The 17,255-nt window shown below is 37.1% G+C and overlaps 1 protein-coding gene across 6 annotated transcripts in view; it reads left to right on the top strand.

The window, feature by feature from the left end:
* The window catches only part of LOC146583472 (protein diaphanous homolog 3-like), a 170,647-nt gene that overhangs the window by 89,934 nt on the left and 63,458 nt on the right, over positions 1-17,255 (top strand). For all 6 annotated transcript variants that reach the window (XM_085272160.1, XM_085272127.1, XM_085272117.1 and 3 more), the window contains one exon: positions 4,595-4,730. In XM_085272160.1, the coding sequence (XP_085128286.1) occupies positions 4,595-4,730 (136 nt within the window). The remainder of the gene's footprint in view (positions 1-4,594; positions 4,731-17,255) is intronic.

The raw sequence follows: 17,255 nt of genomic DNA, 5'->3' as shown, positions 1-17,255 counted from the left end.
TAATCATAACAATTTTTGTTTTAATAAGGGTGTTTTTGCTGTAATAATCTTTAGCTGCTCATTTCTGTTTTGTTTGTGAAGTTTAAAAGCCATCTTTTTTTTTTCATATATATATATAACAGACCCACTTATAGTATTGACCTGTTACTGACTCATCATTGTTTTCTTGAATGGTTGGTAGCTTTGAAAGATCTCGATTTAAATAAGAGGTTTTTTTACGCTTCTACATCCTTCCTCAGTGGATCTGCATAATCATATCATTGTAATCCCCTGCCACTTTTCATAATGAACAGGGGCAAAAAAAGAGTATTTGTACTTTTGTACATTCCTTAAAAAAATGAATGTCTCCCATCATCCTCAGCTGTAGTTTGTGCCTTTTAATAATTGGCAAAGGTTAGCCAGTTAACACATAAAAGAAACCAAACTGTGCATGTTTAAAATATCCCTCTAAACATCATAATATGATAACATGGATCACCCAACATTTATTGTTTCATTCAGAGCCCCACTGTACCAAAGTACAATTATACATCAAGGCACAACCATGGATGTAGACTATTATTTAAAGGGGGGAAAAAAGTCTGTACTGGTATTTGCACTTATCATTATTCAGTTGCCATTTATGTCTGTTGTTCTATATATACACACACACACACATACATACATACACACACACACACACACATATATATATATATATATATATAAATTTAAAAATTTGTTGTATTTGTGAAGTTAGTTTTAATGTGTAATTTATATATCAAATGCATATATGTTCAAAGAAAAATAGTCCCATCTGTAAGTATAGGGCTATTCAGATTCTGAGCAGCAGCAACTCTGTTTGATTGCTTTAGCACAAGTATATTTACTTTGTTTTAGTAAGTGAAATTGCCCTTTACATGGAAGAGTTTTGATGAAATTTACATTAGGCATCAGTCATAGCTTGTAACCTGGGATCATTTAATTGTTCCTTACTAAAAATATGCTGCACATTGGTAATCTTGTTCTTCTCTTTTCTTTTTCCTCATTCTTTCTGTCCTTAATTTACCAGATGCCCATTAAGAATATAGTCATTTGTGAATTGTTGGTTGCTATAAGCAACTCACAGTCATTCCATCAAATCAAAGTTCATTTTGTCAAGTAGTTGGTTTCATTTAAAAATAGTTATAAAAAGAGAGCTCTGAGTGCTTCACAGACATTTGGTATTCATCTCACCCTCTCTTATTCTTCAATACTCTCTTCTCCTGAATTTCTATAAGCCTGTCGAGTGGTACTTATCAATGTTTTTAGCTGCTATTGTCTACTTATGTGGGTGAGTTTAGTCAAATGTGTTCTAAACCCTTCCCATAATTTTTTTCTCGCTGTATTTGCAACACTTTATCATAACTATTGTAAAAAGATAAATTGATGAAAATATACAATTTACTTATACTAACTGCAACAAACAACAAAACTTGATGTTGATTGCTACTGGACAATTAACTAAGTTGTCTGAGAACGCTTCCATCAAAGTTTACATCTCCTTAGTGTTTGGATTTCTTTTATACATTAAAACAGATTTTAGATTTAACAGAATGCTTCAGTTATTGTCTATTATTACCTGTGATTAATACACTATTTGGACAGAAGTATGGCGCAATCTACACATTAATGTTAGAGGAGTGACTTGGCCGTTGAAACCAATTGCATGAAGGTCCAGGCACTCAGTTTTTATGCTGAAGCTTGTAACTGCCTCAACTCAGTCAGCAGAAAGATGTCGATCTTTTGCACTATGCGCTTCGGCACTCATACAAAATCCCTGTTTTGCATTGTTACGTTGTCTGCCACTATTGTTATGTTGTTTCCTAAACACTTCTACTTTGCAATAATGCCACTTAGACTTGATTGTGGATTATCTAGGATGGAAGTAATTGACTCGTTGCAGTGGTGGCATCTTACCACACTTGAATTCAAGTGAACCGTTTTGAATCGCCCAATCTTTCACAAATATTTGTAAAGACAGACTGCATGGCTAGTTGCCTGATTTTATCTTCCCAACAGTCCAGAGGACCACTAAAACTCTTCAACCATTCTGTCAACGACAATGATGTGGGTGTTTTGGTTTGTGTGGGATTGTGATGAAATGTCAAGTTAATCAATGTTAAATTACCTGTTGCTGTCGACAGTAACTTTGCTGTTTTACATTAAGATTATGACTTAATATTGGCATGAGCAAGCCACCTTCACCCTTCAAACCCAAACTCAGTACAGGGAAAAAACAACAAAACAAGCTGAGTGGGCTTAGACACTTTGTCCATTGTGTGTTTTTCCTAAGTTATAACCAACTACAATTACTTTTTATAAATAAGAAAAAACAAAATCTCTATGTTTGTCCAGTGGAAGATTAATGCAATAAGGGGCAAACGTGGAGCATTTACTATATAGGATTGCAGTAGTGTTTATATGTAGTTTTATATAGTTAAATTTAGCCATGCAAAAAAATAAAGGATTAAAGCACAGGCTAACAGTGATGAAACCATACCACTGTGTCAGTACTGTGTGCAGTTACAACCCTATTATTAGTAATATACACTTTATTTATTCAATTGAAAATTTCTCTGAGCATCAACAAGACCTTTGAAACAATCAAATATACTGAAATGTTTTGAATTCAAGTTCACCATATAATTTCCAACTATAGTCACTTGTATGCCGACATAATAAGATGTTGTCAGTGGGTTTCAATAAGTGATTGCCCCTCTTTGGTGTGCCACTGTAGTTTTCCCCATACTACACAGTTCTTGTAGTGTCTGTGTATGTGTTTTTGTGTGTATACATTTATGTTGGTTTGATATTACTATTCTATCACTGACCTGCCCATCAAGCTGAGCTGTGTAGAAAACCCAAGTGGAGGGGGGTTTGAGGGGGAGAACTTGGGTGTTTGATGAAAGCCTAGACTCCCTTGCTTTAAGTGACTGGCTATTGATCAGGATGGCAATCGTGCTAGCACTCTATTAAATCATAAGCAGTCTGTCTCTCGGCTGTGGCGTTATTGAGCTATTGACAAAATTGGAGGAGTTTAACAACAGGGACTACAGAGCCTGCAGTTACAATAGTTGATGCATACCAGATGTCCTTATAGACGGATTCTCCCTAGAGAGACTGATTCAAATGAATGACATAAGTTTGGAAGTTTGGCTACATCAGCATGTTTAAATGTCAGTAACATTTAGTGACATCTGAAAGACTCAAGACCAAATATTGATTTTAAACAACCACCAGTGTTTACTTGTATGAACTGTACTGTACATAGGTTATTCATGTTTAAAGGCCTCCAGCGAATAATATTTGATCCTGCAAATTCCAATAAAATTCTCTTAGGACAGAAAAATATAATACTTAGGAGCAGAAATATTCTGGAGTACAAGAAGTACTGTACAGCAAACAAACTAAAACTATTGCTATGTCCATGTGGTTGATCAACATAGATATTTGTGTTTGTTGTTCACTTAAACTTGCAAATGAATTAGCTTGAAATCACTAAGCGTGTATACTTAACAAAAAAAAAAAAAAGTAAACCTCTTTGCTAAAGATTTGATGCTCCAGTTAGCAATCTGGTTACTGATAATATGTGCTCTTCTTAAGATGGATTCATTGCTGTTACCAAAGACTCAGTCACAACTTTACCAAACGTTTTAAAACAGATTATAGACAGCCCCAAAAAGCTATAAATGGAGAGCCAGGTTATTAGAAATACATCACTCTACGTTAAACTGTTATTTTAGTCACAATAAAACATTGTAAACTCTTTGACATGTTTTCTAACTTTTATGCCTGCTCAATGTAAGAAAGTAGCTGCAGTTATTCCATAACAAACTAACATGAACAGGTTATTCTTGTGTAACCATAAACACTTTTTTTAAAGAAACGTCCGTTTTTGTTTATGTTTATTTAACACTGCAACCCGCACAGAATCCCTTGTAAGCTTTGCTCAGTATCTGTTGTACAGCCAGTTAATGTTGAATTGTGTTATGTTTGGTTTACATTTCTATCACACTCGCCTGCTGTGACGTGACTAGATAAAGTATTTTCATTTTGAGCATACCACAGTGGCCAGATGTCTGCTGAAAGTTCAATCTGTATATGTTAAAACAATACTGGAAGAATTTACCTTTCAAAAATGTTTTTACACTCTGCAGTAAGGTAATGCTGTCTGTATGTGATGAAAAAGACAAATTATAGGGAAAAAATGTAAAGCAAAATCAAATTCTACGTTGCTACAACTCAAAGTCAAAGAACAGAATTGCTTGTAATCATCATCTTCTCTTGATTCCTTGATCATTGATGCATCAATCTCATCAATCTAGTCTCTGAATTCAGTGATATGAAGTTCGTTTTTTTTTTTTTTTTTTTGTCTCAGAAGACTTGAATCACAGTGCAGCTAAGAAGCTTCACCTGACTTTAGTGGTGCCTGATAAAGATTTCATCAGGGTTTGACTGCTGCCTCCCTCTTTGACAGGCTTAGCACTATTGTAATTAACCCCACTTAGCAGTCCATCATGTTTTCTCTTTTTTTTTCTCCTCCCCTCACATTTTCTCTGTCTCTGCCCTGCAGCAAGCACTGAAAGAGAACTTCAGGCAGAGGGAGACGGAGGAGAAACAGAGGAGAGCGCGGGCAGCAAAGGAGAAGGCAGAGCGTGAAAAGCGGGAGAGACAGCAGAAGAAGAGGAGGTTGCTGGAAGTCAATGCAGGTAAAGACTGCATAATTTGCTTTGCCTGTCAACTCTTGCAACAATAAAACCCTTTCACAGAGCCGTGTGCTGAATCAATCTAGGGTCAAGCGGTGTAAGAGATCACTCAAAGACAACGAATCTCATTTATAACATACAGCCCAAATTTTAATGGATTAGAATTGGCAGCTATTTTCTCACAATTCAGTTTTCAACACTATAAAAATAAAACCCCCACATCTGTAGAGAAAATCTGTCATCTCATTTTGATTGATGGATGTAGTTAAGTAATGTTTAAAATAATATCCATTATGTGATATTAAAGCGTGTCATAAGGCTTTTATTTTAAACTGTCACTCTGTCCATATCACTCATGTTGAAATTACAGTCTTAACTTTAATTATTTCAAACCAATTAAGCCATCAAATGTAGCTGACCCGTGCATTATTAAACCACTATTACATAGTAACACAAATTTGAGACATGAGCTTTATTGTGTTGCTTTATTTTCATTTGTGCCCTTGTAGACAGTGGTTTTTTTTTTTGTTTTGTTTTTTTTTTACAATATTACAAGGATTACAGAAGTTCACTTTTTAACTAACCTATCTTGAGAGGTCAGAAACATTTGACAGGATTCAGAGTATTACTACAACACAGCACTTTCAACTCTTCTTGTTGAAACAGTGTTTGTAACCTTAGCATATCCAGTCTTTCTGAGCAAGACAAGTATTATGCCAGTGCCTTTTAAAGGAGATGCTACAAACTGCCAAAATTAAATGAAATCCTTCTTTATGTTTCAACATTTCAAGATAACTAGGTCATAAACTAGGACACACAAAAAGGTGGTATCTTTTTGGTTCTCAAAAAAAGAGAAAAGCAGCCAAATGCAGCAGAATAAGAATTACTCTACAAAGGAAAAAATAGTTTCTTCTGATTTCTGCCCAGAATTTAGCAGAATGCTTTTTGCTCACATGTAAAAATAAATATAGCCTTTTTATTTTTTTAACACTTTTCAGACAAGTGCTAAATTAGAGTAAAGAATCTGATTTGGAGAAATTATTTTTTTTAAAACAAAAAAGACAGTCACTCCTATTGCAGTATCAGAGAAGCTTGCGCTCATGCTTTATTTGACATATTAATAAAAAATGAGTGCATAGTAGGTTCAGCAATAATACCACATGCACCATATATCAGTTTATATGTGTAAAACAAGGAAACTATTTTGAATTATTTGGGTGATGGGGCAAGTTTCACAAGCCTAATCTTGTTCAGTTTGTGACTTGAGTGAGTACTGCCCTGTGCAGTATCACTTAAGTGTCATGTGATTGCATTATCTGTCAATAAATGCATTATTTCAAAGTAGTGTATTTCCTCTTTTTTAAAAAAAAAAGCAAATGCTTTAAAACGCATCCATCAGAGCAGAAACTCAATGCACTAAAAGTGAATAAACTGACACATGAATGAGAAATTAAATTCAACGCTCAGTTGAATTGCATGAACATGGTCATAAAATCCATGTGAATAGTTACGTGTTTGCGCCTTGCTTTGATAACTTGAAAAAAATCATTGTGAGACTTCAGAAAGATGGAAAAGGATAAAAAGAAGATTGGTGACCCTCAAAAAATCAACTGAAATATATTTGCTGCAGTAATCAGGAGGTATAGAAGAAGCCATAGTACTACCAATCAGAGCTCTAGCGTTTGCCCTGCTAAAATGACGATATTGACAGTGTGTCACAATCTTTCTGAGACAGACAAGTGCTTCAGACTTGAAACAGGGGTCATCATTGAAAATCTGATTTTCTGTGACAGCTTAGACCATAGGTGTCAAACTCTGGCCCGCGGGCCAAATTTGGACCGCAGCCTAATTAAATTTGGCCCATGAAGCCATACAAAATTACTATTAGAGCTGGCCTGCATGTACTGCTAATACTACAATTCCCAGAATGCTCTGTTGGTGTTTTGGTGCATCAGTCATGACAGGACCCATTAGCACCCTCTCCTCTGTTGACCATAGTCATAGCAACCATGCAAATACTGCCATGCTACCTATCCCAAAATGGCAAAAAGAAAGGCAGAAAACAGGAGCTTTCTGGACAGGTGGGAGAATATGAGGAAAATTTTATAAATGATAAAATGATAACATTTAATTCAGAAGGCTGCAAATACATTTTTTATTTAAGAAATGAATTCCACTGATGTGTTATTTAATTGCAATATTAAGTTATATATACGTTTATATAAGTTATATATATTGTTTAGTATTAAGTTATGTTTGTTCCATATTCAGTTTTTCAGCAAAACTTGTTTGAGTGCATAAGAAACGATTCCTTGTTATATTTGGAGGAAGATTTTTTTTTTCAATGAATATTAATGACTGTGATCCAGTTTTGTATTTTGGCCCACTGTGTATTTGAGTTTGACACCCCTGGCTTAGACCATGGCTGTCAAAAATAAGGCCTGGGGGCCAGAATGGGCTCAGCAAAGACTCCAGTATGACCCAGTGAAAGGCTTTGGAAAAAGTGCAATGAGGGCATGGATTGTGAACTTTCTAACTGTAGTTTTACAGATTTTAAAGACCTCCACCATTGCCACTCATACTGCATCAAATAGTTTTGCAATAGATACGCAATTAAATGAAATGACAAAATGAAGTACCAGAACCTTTTGCTTTACACATGTATTGTGCAGAAAATGGAGATGTATTGTTGAAACTGCACTTTGTTTTCTTATATTATGATATTTCATGGATGACCTGTTTAGTTAAATGTCCTTACAATGACAGAAAGAGTTTTTTCACCGGTCTGGCCCACAATTTAAACTTAGTTTGAAATCCCTGACTTAAACAGTGCAAAGAATAGACCATAATGATAACCCCCACTTAAAAGAAGAAGAAAAAAGTCTTGTTCACATATTAGGCATTTGGCACATATGCAAGATAAAACTAAAATAAATTTGTGTAATTCAGATGACGTCCAACATATTTGCCATTAACCTTGCAAGGGCTTCTAGAGTGCATGGTTCCTACAATGAAGCATAGAGGTGGGAATGTGATGATAGGGACATGTTGACATTTATAGATTGCACCATGAATGCGTGTTTATGTAAGACAAAATATTTTCTGACAGCATGCCTCCCACTCTCCAGTAGTCTGGTACAAGAATGATATTCCAGCATGATAATACAGCAGACTGCCAAAATCAGAGAAAAAGAAAAAAGGTAAAACTATGACCTGGCTGGTGCATTTCCTGACTTGAATCCAACAGAACACCTTTGGAGTGTTTTTAAAGAGGAAGGTAGAGCAACAACCCCTCCAGCAAAGAACAGCTGGAAAAAATTATCTAAAGAGCGACAGAACATCTCTGGAAAAAAGTGTGCAGTGCTGTACAGTATCCTACATGCAGGAAAACATGGAGTCTGCAACCACAAATAAAGGAGGTGGACAAAGCTTGTGTTCAATTTGAAAATGAAGCAGTTACGTGACACTGTTTTAAGTCATTAGACTGTTAAGCGATACTGCGTGGGGTGTACAAACTATCCTATAAATGCAGCATCAGTGTTTACTTTGAGTGGTTACATGCTGTGAAGACAGAAGTTACTGTTAAACATTCCTCATTTATATTGATATTTTGCATTGACAAATGGGACCTGAATCTTATAAATCATTGTCTCCTTTCCAACTTTCAGCAAAAACTGAGAAGACAGCACCTAGCTGTCTAAAATGTTATTCTCAAGAGATACTACTGCGTCTTACACAGATGGAGGCTGTTACTCTGGCTTGTATCATACATTATCCGATACAGGCTGTAGTTTTATAAATCACTATTAAATATTTAAATTTGTATTGTTGCTGCATTTGATGAACATATTTTCTCTCAAGGGAAATTTATCTTACAGTTAGAAAGCAAAATCATAACAGACCTCCAAGTGGGAGTAACACTGAAACTATCCCCAGTGAAAGAAGCTCATATCTGTCAACATAAATGCATTTTCAGAAAGTCATAATTAATTAATACTTGTCCACCCGATAGTCTTTTCTTTAACCACTTATTGGCTTCAGTTTGTATTTTAATTCAATTTTATAACACTAATACACTGCATTTGGTCTTTGACAAGGGGCACAGAGCAGTTATCTAGTCTTTTGCCTGAACCTAAATAAGAAGAGAACAAGATTAAAATGTATCTATACGTTTTCCCTAGCAAGTGTTAGTGTCTAAAGATCGGATGAAACCTTCTCTTTCCATGAGCACAGAGCTCCTCAGATAAGATTTGAGAACATTTACACAACAGAACAGCAATAGAATGATTAATGAGTCATAATTGCAAATTTAGCAGACGTTTCACTTAAAAAACAGTATTTGTTACCTCATTCCCTCTTGTTGAGCTGTGCGTATCAGACCAAATTTGCATTATGAGCCATAATTGCAGGTAAGGCTGTTACAGTAGAGTCAACACAGCAGTGTAAACAGATATTTTGTTACTTATCTGAGAGCGACTTGCCAACAGTATGTGGCTGTTGTTCATTTTATCAAATGTCAAAATGCTAACAAATGTCAGCAGGCGGCTGTTCTCAGACAACAAAAAGCAGGCCTAGACAGACTGTATTTGAAGCTGTGTTTCTCCACAAAAGGACAAAAACTAGGTGCTGGTTTTCACTCGATGCACTTTTGCAGTTTTTCTGAAAGACTCAAAAAGTTGGTCGCTCACCCACCCCAGAGTTAATGAAGTCTGACATTACTGTAGAAAATGGGATCTTGGCAAGATAAATATGCATCAGTTGGCTAAATTATTGTTCCTTATGAGCCACAATGGCTGCATGTGTGTTTATGGCTAGGCCAATCATTGTGCTAGTGGACGTAGTTTAGCCATGCGTAGTAAAGTCTCTCCATGTCAGCCCTGCTCACTCAGTTGTTATGTTTCTGATTAAACCCATGACAGACATTTGTGGCATCATTGGGCAAAAAATTCTATAATAACCTTTGAGCATATTGTAATTCAAATTGTTGAACAAATGAAAGTCTGGTCAATATTACTGCCAATGTAAATGCACTCATGACAAGAACATTTAGCTGTGAGAGCAGAACCACAATTGTCACAGTTAATAAATACCAAATGAATTTCATAAAGACAATCTCCAATACAAAAACTCCCATTTTAGCATTCACTGTCTTCTTCAGTGGGAGAAAATGAAGGACCATTAAAGTTTAGACTGAATTTGAATGCTGGAGAACTTCAGCTTAAATGAGCAACAGCGTGTGCAGCAGAGGGAAGATGTGCCGTGTGTACACATGCTGCAATTTTTCTTGGTCTGACTAGTTGTTTTTCTGGAGGCACAGTAGCTCCTTCCACAATTTGGAGGTGCCAGCAGAAGCTGATTGTTTTCAGAGAATATCTGACTCTTGTACTCTTGCAAGGATATAGTGACAGCAAGTAAGACAAAAATCAAATCATTTTTAAAAAAGTTACCTACTGCATTTAGAATTTAATAAGCATCCAGTTTATGCCTTTGATACATATGCAGTTTGCAGAGTTGTTTTAAATGCCGTCTGTGCTTTGTCAGATGTTATGTCTGCAGAATAATGTCCCAAAAAAAATCTGTATTTTATGGCTTCCTTTTACCAGTTATAGTTTTGTCAGAATGTTATTTTTTCCTATTTTGCATAACGTGATGACTGTAGAAGGTGTAATTACACTGGCCTGCTAAGTCATTGGTTGCTTGAAGTGAATATGCACTGGAGTTAAAATTCTACAAAAATCTTCTAAGCCGCCTACAGATCCAGTATCATTTTTGTATTTTCAAAGCGACCCAACTCATTAATTTGAATGAACCAGTTCACTGTCAACTGCTCTCAAGGAAACTGCTGGGAAGTAATTTTTGTGGACCAATATACAACGGCCATCTGCAAGGTTTCCCATCCCACACAAACAAATATGGAATCCATTACTATATAATGCCTTATAGTGTACTACTGTTTGTTGTCATTGTTTATCTTGTGGTTGCCACAGCAAAATGCAGAGCAACTGTCACCCCATAACTTCACAGCAATCTAATTTCTTGTCCTATTTAAACACATTTAATAACCCTTCAAACGTATGAATGTATTATCCAAACTTCCTTGAAGCAGGATGTCCCCATGAACACACCCTCAGTGCCTTTGTAAATATGTCTACATACACAAGTTTTTCTTATCAAAGTGCTACTAGATTAATAGTTATTTAACTAGAATTCTCCAAACATAACTCTTAAGAAGGAAATATTTGCCTTATGCCAGACAGTCTGATCCCTAACTGAATTGCTTTTTGTTGCCAGTTTTCTTTTTTCTTTTTTTTTTCTCTTTTCCCCCCCTTTTTACCTACAAGCACTCCTGGTGCCAGAAACACGTTCAACAGTTGAGACCCATTTTCAGTGCTCACACTAAAGCTGGCAGAGCCATTTAGCTTGGCAGTCCGAGCTCTGCAACAGCATCTACAGTCATTACTATGCCAAGCACTGTAGCTCTCCTGTAGACGTTAGGGTGCAAGATCAGAACCACTGTGCTCCATCCAGGCCAAACATACAGCTGTGGCTTTACTATCAGGCCACACCAAGGCCTGTCTTGGCTGAAGCATAATACAAACCACCTCATTTCTTTTTGATCTGGCCTGGGAACGCATTTGCCACAGATTTCCTGAAATTTTACAGTTTTGAGCTAATCCAGTAAACACGCACGATGAATAATTTCAACATTTGTCCTATAGATGGGTTCTCTTCTGTATACTAGACTGTTAATTCCAGCAAAAGAGGTAAAGGCAAAAAATAAAACTACTGCACATAAAACGGTGTTTGTGGGTTGTGGTACTGTTGCAAAGACCTGATATGTTAGTTGATTGATTATCAGTGGTCTGCAGGTGCAGGCTTTGTGGATAAGGTACTCCTACCTGTTTGTATTGTTCGTGTGATGTTTTAGCACAAGAGAGATAGATGGCAAAATTGTTGGATGACATTGAAATTATGAAAATTACTCCCCTTGTTACACAACATGTTTGTTTGAAAGCTGCACACCAAGGTTGAGGAGAAGTGCACCATACCGTACCATGAGGCATATTACGGTCTAGATGCTTTTGTGCAAAGGCCTCGAAAGGCTTGTGATGGTAGAGGTTGGAAGAAACTCTTGCTTGTTTAGCTTGGATTAAGCAGAAACTTAATATTGTCTTGAGAAATCAGAAAGGGAAAACTTTGTGCATTTTTCAAGAAAACTGCAACTTGAATAACAATATAACTAAAATAAAAATGTGTCTAAAAAGAAGACTAGAATGCCCTGGAGTGTGAAAATTGAGAATCCAAGCCACAATTACATAGAATCTCTGCTTCTTCTTTGTACAGGGTTTAGCTACCCATTTAAAACCAAATTTGTGCTATTTGGCTTTAAATATTGTTTAGAAGAAGCCTCACTGCTTAATTAAACATTTTTCATATTTTTACCTAAGATTTTGATGTACCTCAGATCATTATAGTCATATGGCATATTAACAGTAGATCACCAACATAGGGCTTTCAGCATCCTTTGCTGGCACTGAGCGCTTTCAATCCTTGTGTGAATTTGAAAAACTCTTGCTTGTTTAGTTTGTAAACTACTCCAACTGACAACTTGGCATCTCTTCTACTTTCCTGCCTCTCTGTGTTGGTGAGTGTTTTTACTGCAAACTTTTCAATTAAAAAAAAAAAAAAGTAGTTCAAAAATAAGAAAATCTGAAGAATAAACTTCAGCCAATTTTTGTCAGAAAGGCTTATATAAATATGCCTAGAGCTTGAAATTTATTTAGATACGCTCAGTTTAAGATAAAGCTAAAGGCAAACTCGGTGACATAGCTAAGTCGTGATGTTTCTGGCATTGCACACACGTGCACACACACACACACACACACACACACGCATACAAGCGGTCTGTTTGGATGAAATGAATACGTGATAGAGATTTGGCGTTTTTCTACCAACCCAGGACAGGATTTGGTCTCCCTCTCTCTGTCTTTCTCACTATCTCTGACTCTCTCTCTCTCTCTCTCTCTCTGTCTCTCAGCCTATTTATTAACTAAAGAGCTTTCTCTTTGTTTGTCAGGGAGGATTGTCCTCAATGGAGATTTTCTGTGTAATCATCTGATTATCCATCAATTCCCTAAAAAGCCCCAGAGAGGCTGTGTATCCACATTATGCTGAAGGGCAAAGCAATGAGACAGGGAAGGAAAGGGGAGGGATTTTTTGGAGGAAATGATCAAAACGAATTTAATCTTCTTTACCTGTTACAGGTATCTGCATTCAGTTTGTTTTTTAGCTTTGCCTAGTTCTGTATTCCTGGAACGTGAGCTTATCCCAATTTCCTTCTGATATTCCTCCAGCTCTTCTACCTGCACTATAATAGACAGCCTGGTTTCGTCATTGGTCTGTTCTGGCACTTTGAGAGAGCAGGAGCATCAGCTTGCATGCATTTGCATAGAGCCCTATGGAGATTGAAATTCACATTGAATAGGTGTTTTTTTTCTTCCTCCTCTGGCTGTGCCTAGCTTGTGTATGACAAATCTGTTGCATTAACTCCCAGGGTAGGCCGGGAGCAGGAATGTTTGTGGAGCGACAAATTACACATCAGAGCTTTATTTAACATTCCCTACATGGCTACAAGCAATGAACTATTAAGATGTCAAATAGAAGAACTGCTACAGATGCAACCCTGCATGCAAAGATACTAAAAGTATAGGAAGGGCATAAGAAAGGGAAAGAATAAAAATCTGTTTGAGAAGCAGGAAGCTAGTATGAGAGTCTGCTTTCTCGTGAGATATTTATTCTGCCAGTCGTACAGTTCCTTATAGTTCAGCTTTTAAATTTGAGATTGCCTTGTTATTAAGTATGTGGTGATAGATGATAATTGCTGGAATTTACAGTGATATACAACAGTATGACAATCTTTTTTTTTTTTTTCTCCATTGAGTATTCAGTTAGTATTAGTATTCATTATGTATTAAATTAACGGTACCATTGAAAGAATATTAATTTTCCCCACTATAGTTTGCTGCCGCATCCCTTTCATATAATTGACACACTGACACACATCCTTCCCTCCTTGCACACTGTGAAATTAATGTGTGCAAGACGGGAGCTCATTGGTCCATTGCTATATAAAAGAAAAGGTTATTGTAGTCGGGCATTTGTAGAGATGTAGGTGTTGTGCCTCTACCGTGTGTGTGTGTGTGTGTGTGTGTGTGTGTGTGTGTGTGTGTGTGTGTGTGTGTCAAAAATAGACTCTGCACCCACACCAGACACACAGTATAACAGTTAGGTGTGAGAAAAATTACCTTACGAGTTGATGACACTTGTTACCAAGTACAGTGAGAGCTTCCCAGTAAGTCATCCAAGACAAACCAGTAGTGGACATAATGCAGTCCGTTGAGACCCCACGGTACAATATAATCACAATACTTAACTCAAGAGACAACATGAATGGTTTTAAATATTTTTGCAATGTGCTGAGTATTGGAAACAATATATATAGCAATTTCTTTATTTTGACCTTTTTTTCCACCTGCGTTTTATATCCCCAAAGGCACAATTTTTCAGTGTCCGTTTCATTTCGTACAATACAGTAATCAGTCTCCTCTTCACACTTAAGCCATTTTTGTTGCAGCAAAATTGCTCCTGGATTGCTGGATTGTCAAATAGACATACTGACCAACATTGTCATTTAAACCAAGAGTGTTGCATGTGTCATGAAAAACTGCTCTGCAGTCCAGTCTAGTTTAATTAAATGCAAATGCATGGACTTCTGTACTGTTATTTTAAGCACGAGATAACCGTCAACAGTTCTTTGTGAGATAATGAGCCACACATCATAAGTGTAATTTTCAATTCAATTTTATTTATACAGCACCAAATCACAGCAACAGTTGTCTCAAGGCGTTTCATATTGTAAAGTAGACCCTACAATAATACACACAGAGGAAAACCCAACAATCATATGACCCCCTAGGAGCAAGCGTTTTGGCAAGAGTGGGAAGGAAAAACTCCCTTTTTAACAGGAAAAACCTCCAGCAGAACCAGGCTCAGGGAGAGGTGGCCATCTGGCGTTGACCAATTGGGTGAGAGAAGGAAGACAGGACAAAAGATGCTGTGGAAGAGAGCCAGAGATTAATAACAAGTGAACCCTTCCTGCTGTACTTGACTTGAGAGCCTGGGTACGACTGTGTCCATGGGGAGGAAGGGGGGGTTGTCCACACATACACTCAGCAGCACCAACGGTGGACTGAATAGGCAATGAGTTTTATTCTTTCAGTATGAAAACATTTAGTTTGTTTTTGAATTGTATATAATAAAATATCAATATGTGGTGTCATACAAAAGCAGACATCATGAAATAAATTAAATCCAAACGAAATCATTCATATAATAATAAATGTGGGGACTGGAACTAGATTGTTAGCAGGAAATATTTTGGGTGTTGTCAGCTCTGGCATTCAGCCTCCATAGATTAGGATCTTCGTCAACTTTGTAGGTTCTTATGTTCCTCAGGTTCTACCCGGATATTTTTGCAGTGTGATGTGAAGAGAGATCTTCTGTTGTTGGTTTGTTGTTTGTTTTGTTTTTTGCATGTCTGCAAAAGTCTTTACGCTGGGCAAAATTACACAACATGAAAGTTCAGTCCTAAGGGCTTATTATATTGTAACAAGATGATTAATATTATTCAATCAAGGCATATTATCACAATTGTAACATTTGTCTTTATCTCTTTCCTTTTCCTTACCATAGTTTTCAGAATTGTAACTGCCTTGATTCATCTGACAGTCACGTTGGGTGCTATTCTGATCGGTTAATGTGTTTTTAGCAATGGTGCCATAGTAGCATAGGAGCTATATGAAAACGTTGCCTTGCAATAAGCCTCCTCTTCTCCACTCAGAGTATCAAAGTGAAGTCTAAGTGGGTATTCAATGTAGAGAAAGGTAGCTGACTAGCCTTGCTGCACCATTTGTCTTCTAAGTGTTCAAGGGAACACCGTGGTGGGCCTGCATTCATTGTACTCAGGCATGCCATTTTCTCTCCTTAGCTTTTCTATCCCAGCCCAATTGACCCCATTTCGTTCCTTGCTCCGGCCCACCTCAGCTACACACTGCTACGACTGGGTCATTGTCCTGATGATAAGTGCTACATCCTGTTGAGTGAAGTGGCGGGAGACATTAGTCTGGGTCTGAATAAAGGGTAGACACTGACACAAGGACGGATTACTTGTCCAGACAATGGAAAACGCCAGTTTGAACAGGCTCTGATTAAATAAGATAAGATAAGATAAGATAGAACTTTATTAATCCCTCGGGTGGGTTCCTCTGGGAAATTCGACTTCCAAAAAAAGCACAGCAACGACCAAAGTTACAGTTACAGAACTGTTATATATATATATACACACACACACACAAATAGATGGTGATTGAAGTTTCACTTCAGACAGGAGGATAACTATTGCTTTTTCCCAGAGGTAGAGGTTCAGTTTAGACTTTATTCTGCTTCCAGAGTCTATTCTTTTGTTTTCTGGGAGAGTAAACCATGTTTGGCTTTTATCTTCTTGTTCATTTGACCTTTTCAATTGTATTTCTACATTTGCACTTTACTTTCACATACATAACATAAATAAAAAAAAACGTTCACATATTTTTTTTCTATCTTCCCAACAAAGCACAGTAGTAAGCTTGACACATTTTATTAGCGCTCATTTGCAACTTACTGATATCTTTCAGCACAAAAACACAGGACTTCAAGCTTATTATTAAGTTTCACTGATGAAATTGTGAGCTTGTAGCATTTACTATTATTAAGCTTTTAAACAGATATAAAGAAAGCCTAGACTAGTTCTCAGAAGTGTCTGCATTGATAGAGGTTTCTGTGTACTTTGCACACCTGTCCTGAAAGCCCTGATCCCCAGAATAGAAAGAGGGAGGCAAATTGTGCACATCAGAGCCGGGATGCGACTCAGTCATTGTCCTATCCCTTTCAGCAATCTTAGTTCTCCTGCCACTTCCTCCTCAACACCACCTTTAAGATCTGAATGACTCTTTCAAACCCATTTCACAGCTGGGAGCTTGACTAATATTCTGCTGCCATGTGTTTCCCCTCCATTACAAATCATGTGACATGTCTGTGATTGCTCTCTCTCCAACTTTGTGAGCACGTGGGTGTAAGTATATAAATATATGTTATGATTTTCAGTGTTGGGATGTCTGAAAGAACCTCTTGTCTACATTGTATAAAGCAGTTTTCTGTCTCGGCCTTTTTGAGTTGCATCTGATTGATGTGTAAAATTGGACTGTTTTTGCTCCCATATATTCCTGAGGCGGGAGATCTGAGTGGGTTTCGTTTTTCCTCGCCTCCCGAGGCACACAAAGCGTTTCATGTTCTTGTGGGTTGGAGTCAAACGGAGTACTACACATGAAGGCGAACACTGCAGGTTGCGATAGATTGATCTTCTCCTTTTTGCTTGTTTTCTGTCTTGTGTGTATTTTTTCTCTCTCGTGCGTCTGTGTGTGTTGTAGCGAG

This window comes from Mchenga conophoros, linkage group LG1 (genome assembly GCF_057382185.1).
Source record: "Mchenga conophoros isolate Kocher_MC1m ecotype Shallow Benthic linkage group LG1, M_conophoros_male_GT1.1, whole genome shotgun sequence".
Classification (NCBI taxonomy): Eukaryota; Metazoa; Chordata; class Actinopteri; order Cichliformes; family Cichlidae; genus Mchenga; species Mchenga conophoros.
The sequence above is the reverse complement of the archived record's forward strand: the minus strand, read 5'-3'. Positions and strand labels throughout refer to the sequence as shown.